Here is a 10000-nt window from a genome sequence, read left to right on the forward strand (position 1 = left end):
GCTCTTTTAATCATGATTTAGACAGAAGTTAATAGCCTAAAAGCCTCTTTCATTCCCTTCCTTTTAGTTTACTTGGAGTTGCTAAAAATGTACATTTCTGGAAATTTAAAATGGCGGACGAAAAGTGTGGATGAAAAGTGTATTTTTCCCAGTCATAATGAATGAATTTGATGATGGTGAAGTATTTGTGAAAAAGGTAACATTTGTCAATGGACAGCATGAATTATGGGGGAAAAACTACTAATTACACATTATTATTACACAGTACACCTTTAAAACAGATGCTGTCTGATTTCTTAATGTATGAACAATTTGATCAGAAAGGCATGTCTCGGTTTTAGCAACAAGAAGCCAATCAGCCACTTGTTAGATTCCAGTTGAAGATTATTTGCCTGGAACGAGAGAGATAATCCCGAGAACCGTTTCAATTTGCTGAAACCAATTTAAATAGAGTAGTAATCTTTTACTACGGCCACCTAAATATCAGTTTTCCATCTGCTCCTGTGATGAAGTGGAAAGATAAAGTGTGTGACTCAACGAGTGTGACCCCTTGGTCTTTTTTCCCATTACTTATCCACTTTTAAGCACCCTGTTGCTGCCTTTTGTCTGCATTCGTGCCTATATGTGATGTCTCTCGCAGTACACCTCTGTTGATGTATCTTTGTATCTCTGCACACCCTTTCTACGCATGTGTCCCATTCTGTTTCTCACTGTCTTTCTCTCTGTCTTTTGTTTGTCTTATTTTATTTGTCTCTCTCTGTCTCTCTTTATTTATCGGTTTCTGGGTTCTCTCTCTCTCTCTCTCTCTCTCTCTCTCTCTCTCTCTCTCTCTCTCTCTCTCTCTCTCTCTCTCTCTCTCTCTCTCTCTCTCTCTCTCTCTCTCTCTCTCTGTCTGTCTGATTATCTGTCTCTCTTTTTCCCTCCAATTTTCACTCTGTGTCTGTCTCTTCCCCACTGTCATGGTTCCTCTCTCTTTCTCTCTCTCTCTCTCTCTCTCTCTCTCTCTCTCTCTCTCTCTCTCTCTCTCTCTCTATCTCTCCCTCTCCTCAGTTCCCTTTCCTTGTCTCTGCTCTCTGTTCCCTCTCCTCTGTCCCCTCCTGTACTGCTTCCACCCAGGCAGGCAGGCAGGCAGGCAGGGATGAGTTATGAGGTCTCTGGTCTGGTCTGTGCCTTGGGCCTCCGCGTGGCCATTTATCAAAGCGCTCTTCTCTTCTCCTCTTATCTCACCGTGCCATTGCCACTCGCCGGCTGGGAACTCACCCTGCCTTCTGTTTACAGTGTGACCACTTTGTGTTGTCGCCATGGTAGCGTGATCTCTCTAACTCTCTCTCTCTCTCTCTCTCGTTCTCTCTCTTTCTCTCTCTCTCAAGAATGAATGGTTATGCACTGCGTTTCTGTGGTCTTAAAGTATTTTTTATTTCTTTTTAAAAATAGTATAACTGGCTCTGCGCATTACAGGGTTATGTAAGATGTTCAGATTAAGTTTGCTACAATGTAACACGTATTCTACTCCAGGTGTCTGGTTTATCAGTGTCGTCTGCCTACTGTTTACTTTAGACTTCATAATGGCACTTCTATTAATGGCCTGTCTTACTGCTGGTCCACCAGAGGAGGGCACTGTTGCTCCACTGCTCTCGTCAGCAATGCAATGTGTCTTGTTTTGCCACACATTCACCAAACGCACGTCGGTTGGTGTGAAGTCAGTGTTATTGAGGAAATGTTGGAGGACGGCACAATTGTCAACTGCCATCCTGTCCTCATCAAGTGCTTTCTCTTCCTCTGTTCCTTTTGTCTCTCCAGGGCTTTGAAGATCCCAAGGACAAGTAAGTACAACAACAAACAATCTCCCCTGTCCCCTTCACTTTCCCTCTTCCTCTTTCTTCGTTCCGACTTTGTGTCCCCCCGTCCCTGGTCACCTTTCCTTCAGTCGATACCTGTTAGAATGCGGCTCGTGTTGTGTTTGTGCGTGTGTATGACAGGCGCCACGCCATGCCTGCCTCGGCAGCAGAATGCGTACAAACATTCCCAGCATCTCTGTTGAAATAAACAACAATGGCACCTCCTTCAATGTCCTGTTGGGGCTGTTTCATTTTCGCAAAGGACTACTGTATGTGTGATGTGCAGTTGCATGACAGTAATTGTGCTGGTCCTTGAAGGAGCAAGGAGACAACATACTAGTGTGCTCTTTTGGGGCAGTGCAACTGTCATAGTGCATGTTTCAGGCCCATCACAACATCTCTCCTAACTAAACACAAAAGCTCTGGTACACTACCGAGTACTGCGTAGTGCGTCAGCCAAAGCGACATGCATCCTACCTACATGGTGAATGTGTTAACATTTTGGAAATATTTTGTAGTCCCTGAGAAATTAGTTTGTCACAGGTCATCATAGGGTCATACCATGTCAATTACCATGCCTTCCCGAAGTGACCCTCTTCGATTTGTCTCACACACTGGTACCGTTTGAATTGATACCAAGTGAAAGAATATCAAACTTTAGCATCCTACTTCTAATGGTTTTGGAGAAGAGGCCCTCCATAGTTTGGGTGCAATGCCCACCTTTCAAGCCCAGGTATTGCATACAATAGGTTTGAGCACCTCTAGCTTCAGGTTGAAGACACATACAGGCCTTGTAATGGTCATGTCCTGTAAGTCTAACCCTGATGACTGTCATTTGGCATCGAAAGGTATATGCAAGTGAAAAATGAGGAAAATCGAAGAGAAGGGTCATCTGGGGAGATAATAGGGAATCCTGTGAATTGACATGGACTGAGAGAGTTCCTCTCTCTCTCTCTCTCTCTCTCTCTCTCTCTCTCTCTCTCTCTCTTAAGCCATGTCATTCCCATCATACTGCCTGCCAGTCCACCACCCTGCCTGTCTGCCAGGCAGTCTGTTTATCTGTCACTCGTCCCTGTGCATCTGTGGCGGTAGGTGACTCTGCTATGTTGCTCCGGCTCTGGCCCGCACCTGTGCCCTGTGGTTGGCCGTATCCGCTCCCGTGCCTTGGATAGAGAATTGGCTCGAATAGACCAGACGCCAGACTTGATCGACACCGGTGACGGAAGTAATTGATTTTGTATTGAGTCGCTGGCGACAGAGGAGACAAAAAGCGATTTGGGCGTCTGCAGGCGTTTTGAGCGACAGTTTGTAGTTGGACTTCAGTGAACATTAAGCAAATCAGCTATGATGCGGTTCGGCGACAACTGCCACAGCCAATTGGTGTGTTTGAATGCTTGCATTCTCCTTCTAACGGGCATGCTCTGTCACTCCTGTTGCTCTTGCTACATAGTCCAGCTATTCCGTGTCGCTTCTTCTTGTCGCCGCCGGTGTGTGTGTTCACGCGGCCAGCCAGCCAGCCATCTGGATCAGTGTCAACAGGCCAACAGGAGCTGCCACAGCTGACACTCGGCAATTAGCTCAAGGGCACCAGGACAGGGAGGATGATCGTCCTCATCAGCCAAATCACAACCATCAGGGTAGGCTTGATTGAAGTGTGAGGAGAGAGAGAGAGAAAGAGGACAGGCGACCTATGGACTATAGTAATTGCAGGGACGTCATGATTGACCGAGGAGTTTTACATTATGTTCATGCAGCAAAAATATGTTCATACAGGGTTGTGATTCGTTTGGAGTTCAACAATTCTCCACTTGACTGTAGAATGAGCAAGTGACCTATGGGATCTCGATTGCAGTGCTGCCACTATCACTGACCAAACTCGTTGAACTCGTTGATTTCCATTATCTATATAGCAAAAATGAAGCTCATACAAGGGTTGTGGTTCTTTTTCTCTTTAAACAGTATGTGTGCTAATCAATGCAGTCACTCTATACCGGACTGCACTGTAGAGAAATGAGGAACCACCTGGGGAATACAGTAATTGCATCATTGACCAAACTCTCAGTGATTTTACATTTGTCCATGCAGCAAGAATAAGCTCATATACAGTATTGTGACTCCTTTTTAGCTTCAACACAGTAAATGCAACCACTCTCTACTTGATTAAGGCATAGAGAGGGGATGAGCGGCCCATGGACCCCCATTGCAGCGACACTACTAGAATTGACCACACTGAACGCTGTGATTTATGTGTTTATGCAGCATAATACGGTTCATACAGGAGCGGTGTTTTCCTGATATTACTTCAATAGTGTATGTTAATGCAGCCATTCTATTGAAGTGTAGATGGGGGACGAATGACCTATGGACCTTAATGGCAGTGCCATCACCATGGACCCAACTCAATGATTTACATTTGTATATGCAGCAAATATCATTCAAACAGGAGTTGTGTTTTTGTATTTTTACTTCAACACATTGTTCATGTTAATGCGACCACTCTTTTGCCCCCCCCCCCCCCCCCCAACAATATCTGTCTAGAATTAAATAGTTGATGCCTAAGTGTAGGTGCCTTTTATGTGCGGTCTTCTTTGTGAGTGTAATTAGACGTGTTGCTTTTGACGTAAACTCTCCAAATGGATTTACTCTGCTCAATCAAGTTGCCCTTGATGTGTTTTTCATCTGTTTTGACTTGAAAGTGAATGGGTGATTAATGTGGCATTGAACCATTGATGATTGCTCTCTGCAGTGAATGTGGCATGACGGTGATCGCAATTAAGTGCAAAATAAGTCTTTGCTCTGCTTTCGAGTCTTTTTAGTTTTTTTGGCCTGGGTTTGGGGCTCGGCTTAGTTAAGCTTTGAGTTCCTTTTTGGTTTTGTCTTGCTATCATTTGGTGCTGGGAATGTTTGGTTACGTCTGGTGAAAATTTGGTGGCGGGGAATTGTTTTTAGTGATGCATGCACTCTTGTTGCTACCATAGTTTATACTGGAGAATGTTAACATGTAGCTGCCACAACCATTTGGCAAGCTTTTTAGATGCGTCCCAGCATCTCTATAAGAGGGTCTGTCTGTCCGTCCGTCCGTCCGTCCGTCCGTCTGAAACACATTCCTTGAAACGCATTCCTTCAATTGTTCCTTCCTGTGGCCACAAGGCGGCAGAGTTGGCATTTTGGACCGGAGCGAATGCGTGCAAGCCAAAACGGCCACAAGGCGGCAGAGTAGGCATTTTGGACCGGAGCGAATGCGTGCAAGCCAAAACGTAGGCCATATGATATGTTACCAAACCGGCAAGACTGATTGCATTGTGAGATAACTGAGGGGGCCATTGAATTTTCGGCGTTTTGCGTTTGGACAATGGGAGGCAACTTTATTTTGGTTCGTCAGAGACTCGCGGAAATGACGATTTAGAAGTCGGCAGGCAGTATTTCACACAGATGTTTGTGCTCGGATAGAGGGGCGTTTGCACGACATGGAACCGTAATTAGTTGACAGGCGACCCACAGCGCATACAGCTCTTCCTCTAAACGGGGACCTGTAACATTTGGTTAGCTTTTCTCCTTTCATAATATTCACATTTTCCTTTCTGCTTGTATCGAGGGCGTTTGCATTGCATAACGCTCCACGACATGGAACTGTAATTAGTTGACAGCCCGCAGCGCCTCTAAACGTGGACTTTTTTTTTCTTTCATAACATTTCACATTTCCTCCGCTTTTGTCCAGTCCACAAAATCGGGTTCAGGCGTCTGTGTGTAGCCTACGAAAAAGGGAGGCTGCCTTTCAATATTCCCAGCGAGTTTACTTCTGCCTTTTCAGTGAGTAGCTTAGTCAGTGTGCGCTGCGCTCTGAAACATGGTGCTAGACAGCTGGGCCATTTGACATACGGTGTGTTACTCGTAGGCTACAAAGGGAGGTTCTTTCGTTGGCGGGCTACCCCACAGGTGCTTTCCGTTGCGCTCAGAGAGAGCACGGGAGAGAACGCGTCTTTCGTAATTGCTTTGCAGTCGTGTGAATTTGGTTAACTCCGGCACGGAAGCTCACTGCTTTGTGCCTTGACGGTGAAGCTGATATTGAAAAATAAGCGCATATCACCTAAAGGGTGAACCCATAAGCGCATGATTGACCCAAATGGTTTTATTTATTTATTATTTGTCGATGTTTACATTCTTTCCCACATGCACATGATGCTGAAATGGCGTGATACTAAAGGTTGATACCAATAAATATCTGGTATTTTGTATTGTAGCCTAGGCCTACTTGATCTATGTGAAATTTGAAATCATATGGTTATTGTCCAAATCCAAGAATGATAAGCTTATTATAGCCTAAACTGCAAAAAATAAAGCCATGTCTCGCCATTTTGTTGCCTGCCATATTATTTGCAGTTTCCATGGGCAATATGACCAATAAACAAAAAGTACATCCTTAGGGGGGCGTTGACAGGTTAGGAGGAAGCCAGGGGGGGCGTTTGGGGGGGAAAATGGCATAGTTGGAACTGGCATAGAGGGACGCATCTGTTGTCCGCCTGTCGGCCTTGTTACTTACTCGACCACAACTGGCAATTCAGCATCCGTGACAGAGACAGAGCAGCAGTAAGTAGTAGAGAACGAAACCAGCGTTGTTGTTGTCTTGTCCTTTGTTATCTAGACATTTCGGTTTCAGAAACACGCAGGAGAACCTGAACCCGGAGGACGAGGTGGATGAGTTCCTCGGCCGCGCCATCGACGCCCGCAGCATCGACCGCCTGCGCTCCGAACACGTCAAGAAGTTCTTGCTCACCTTCCGAGAACCAGACCTGGAGAAGAAGGTAAAACAAATGCACTGCAATGGCACGAAACCAAACGCACACATCCCATCCCTTCTTGTTTTTGGGCAGAAGTTCCTGCTTACCTTCCGAGAACCAGGCTTGAGTTTCTTGGCAACGTCATTGCTAACTAAGTTAGCACCTTAATTGGTTGCAATGCAATTTCCCATCGGGAAGTTGCTAACTGTTTAGCAATAATGCTTTCGAGAAACAGGGTCCGGATCTGAAGAAGGTAAATAACAAATACAAAGAATCAGGGAAGCTCACGGAGGGAACAAAAAGCCCAGTTGTCCCGGGACCAGGGAGGAGGGTGAGGTACAATATGGTCTTCATTATTCAAAGTAACGTCCCTGTGCACAACCACTTGTCCAGGTGCTGGTGATGTGCAGTAAGAGTAATCCAAGTAAATGAAGGATGAATCACCGCACACTGGTATCTTTTGCTGGTAGTTTATTTGGTGGTCTTCATTACATTGCATGTACTGGATGGGGTGCCTTTTCAGATTACGTTGTCCTGGACGCAGCCAAAGCTGTCAGAGGCCCTGCTCACAGTACAAACACAACACAACCACACACACGCAAGGACCTCCATTTCTTATTAGCAAGGGGACAGCAAGACTGTCACAACGGTGCGTGATGATTTACCCCTCCCACTATTCGTTTACTGACATATTTTAATCCAGTCCGAATCGGCTATTTCTATTACCGACGTTCAGAGATGAAATCACATTCCCCATATCCATACATAAAACTAGCCCTTTCCGAATAGTCTAGTCGTGATTTCATGAACCCGGAAATGTTGAGTACCCTAAAGTTTTATTGCAGAAATATCATCTATGGGCCTAATGGATAGAATTTAGCTTGGTTGCCCAAAGTTGCACTTTGAGCAATTTGCATAATTAGCATAAATATATTGTTAAGGTAAGACTACTACAGGTGAATAGGCAAAAAAAATAAAATAATAGGTATCACTATGAAACTTTCTCAGTTGATTACTGATGATGAGAGAAGAAAAAAATGTATTGGATGTTTTTTGTATTTTGATGTTTAGATATGCAAATGAGGGCATACATTATCAATTATGCGCTAATTTGCATACGCACCAAATCACTTTCATAAGGTGAACTCTGGCTCAAAATAACTTTTATGTGGGTGAAATATGTATATTTGAGCGTTGAGATGGTGAAAACCTTCTGAGGCAGTGGTTCTCAAAGTGGGGCCTGGGACCCCTGGGGGGCTGCCAGGGGCCCCACGGCAGGCTGGCAGGAAAAATATGGCAAAATAAGATGAATAGCCTAATAAATTGAATAACTAAAGTAAGCCAAAATAAACCAAAAATAAGCTAAACTATTCTAGTGGAATAATTCTCTTCCTTACAATGTTTATGTACTATGCTGTCTGTAGTACTTGAATGGGTTTAGAAATGCACCAATTTCATCGAGTTGTGAAACCTGGTGCACAAAAATATTGTGGCACGGGTGCCGCACGGCCCATGTTAGGGGACCTTGGCTGGAATCTAGCGGTATATGGGGAGCCTTGTCATGGTAAAGTTTGGGAACCCCTTCTATGAGGAACCTGGTCAAGAGGGAGTTCTGACCTGGATACATGACCCGATATGTAGGCCTATACATATAAGATATGTAGGCCTATACATATAAGATATGTATTAATTACATACAGCGTGTAGCACACACATACATTCAGTGTAGCAGAACTATATACAGTATGTCTGTGTACACAAACACAAAATAACTATACAAGAGAAATGTACTGTTCTGAGGAAAGGCTTTAAGGCCTAAAATAGCACATAAGTTTTTGGAACAAAATATGATTGTAGCAGACTTTCACTATACAACATGCAGAATAACTACAGTATGCACACACACACAAACGCACACACACGCACACACACACACACACACACACACACACACACACACACACACACACACACACACACACACACACACACACACACACACACACACACGGGTGACTCTAAACAACTCTCCATTGACCTTAACAGTGACAAAAGTTATCTGGAGGTTTATGTCACCTTCATATGGTAAACCCATGGCTCCAAATATATTTGTTCTGTGGGTAAAGCATATGCACTTGGTGGTTGAGTTGGTGAAAACCTTTTGAGGGACCTGGTCAAGAGGTAGTGTTAGTGTTAGCTAGATGGATGAATTAAATGTTCCATGCCAAACAGCCTTACACATACAGCACAGTGAACAAATCCAAAAGAGCCAACATCACACAAAATAACATGCGCATTAGGCCAGTGATTGCTGCAGGATACACATGTGCTGAGGAAAATACCGTGAAAGTATGGGGATGGTGAATGCTATGTGGTTTTTCCTAAATATGTGTGTGCATATACAGTGGTATACAATAATTTAATGATCGGGCACCCCTTTTGAAAAACATTATTGGTTTGTCTGTTGATAGTTTGTTAAAGCAATTTCGTGTTAGCATTATGTTAAACAGTATGGAAAGAACAACATTTCAGATGTGAAATCACTTTTATGGGCCCAGCAGAATCAATTGTACATGTAGCCTAAATATTCTAGTAATATTTTTTGCTAATGCAATGGGCTGTGGATGGTTCTATAAGCAGACAAGTCCCAGAAGTCTGGCAATTTGAGGTGGATAGTCAATGGTAAAAATACTGTCAGCATTCTTGTCTTCCTTCCATTTGTTTTATTTTTTTAAGACAGGGATGACTATTCCACAATGTACTTTTGCTCCTACATGAAATACTGGGTGGATTTTGAACAGTGCTTACAACCTTTGCTCTACAGAAGTCTCTAACCCAGCCATGGCTTTACTTCAACTGTGCAATTGTGTGACTATTGAGCATTCTTTTGAAGAATCTTCTGGAGTTTCAGAGGAGTTAATGAGGTCATCTACTTAAATAAGGTTTATCATACCTAGCAATTCAGCCTCTTAACACAATCCTTCTGCCCAATTCCATTGAGCACAGGTATGATTTACAAAAACTACACCACAAAAACCATTACTGGTTTTCAGCTTTTGTATTATGTTTCTGACTAGAGTAGCACAATATAAACCTCCAGATAACTTTTGTCAGTGTTAAGGAGAGTTGTTTAGAGTCACCCATGCAGTGTGTGTGTGTGTGTGTGTGTGTGTGTGTGTGTGTGTGTGTGTGTGTGTGTGTGTGTGTGTGTGTGTGTGTGTGTGTGTGTGTGTGTGTGTGTGTGTGTACTGTAGTTATTCTGCATGTTGTATACTGAAAGTCTGCTACAATCATATTTTGTTTCAAAAACTTATACAGTATGTGCTATTTCAGGCGTTAAATCCTTTCCTCAAACCAGTAAATTACTCTTGTATAGTTATTTTG

The 10000-nt window shown here is 43.7% G+C and overlaps 1 protein-coding gene across 3 annotated transcripts in view; it reads left to right on the forward strand.

Moving 5' to 3' along the window:
- adcy5 (adenylate cyclase 5) overlaps positions 1-10000 on the forward strand; it is a 170231-nt gene that overhangs the window by 124681 nt on the left and 35550 nt on the right. For 2 of the 3 annotated variants that reach the window (XM_063214191.1, XM_063214193.1), the window contains exons 9-10: positions 1801-1823; positions 6481-6640. In XM_063214191.1, the coding sequence (XP_063070261.1) occupies positions 1801-1823; positions 6481-6640 (183 nt within the window). The remainder of the gene's footprint in view (positions 1-1800; positions 1824-6480; positions 6641-10000) is intronic. The other variant, XM_063214192.1, reaches the window with a different exon arrangement.

This window comes from Engraulis encrasicolus, chromosome 13 (assembly GCF_034702125.1).
Source record: "Engraulis encrasicolus isolate BLACKSEA-1 chromosome 13, IST_EnEncr_1.0, whole genome shotgun sequence".
NCBI classification, from domain to species: domain Eukaryota; kingdom Metazoa; phylum Chordata; class Actinopteri; order Clupeiformes; family Engraulidae; genus Engraulis; species Engraulis encrasicolus.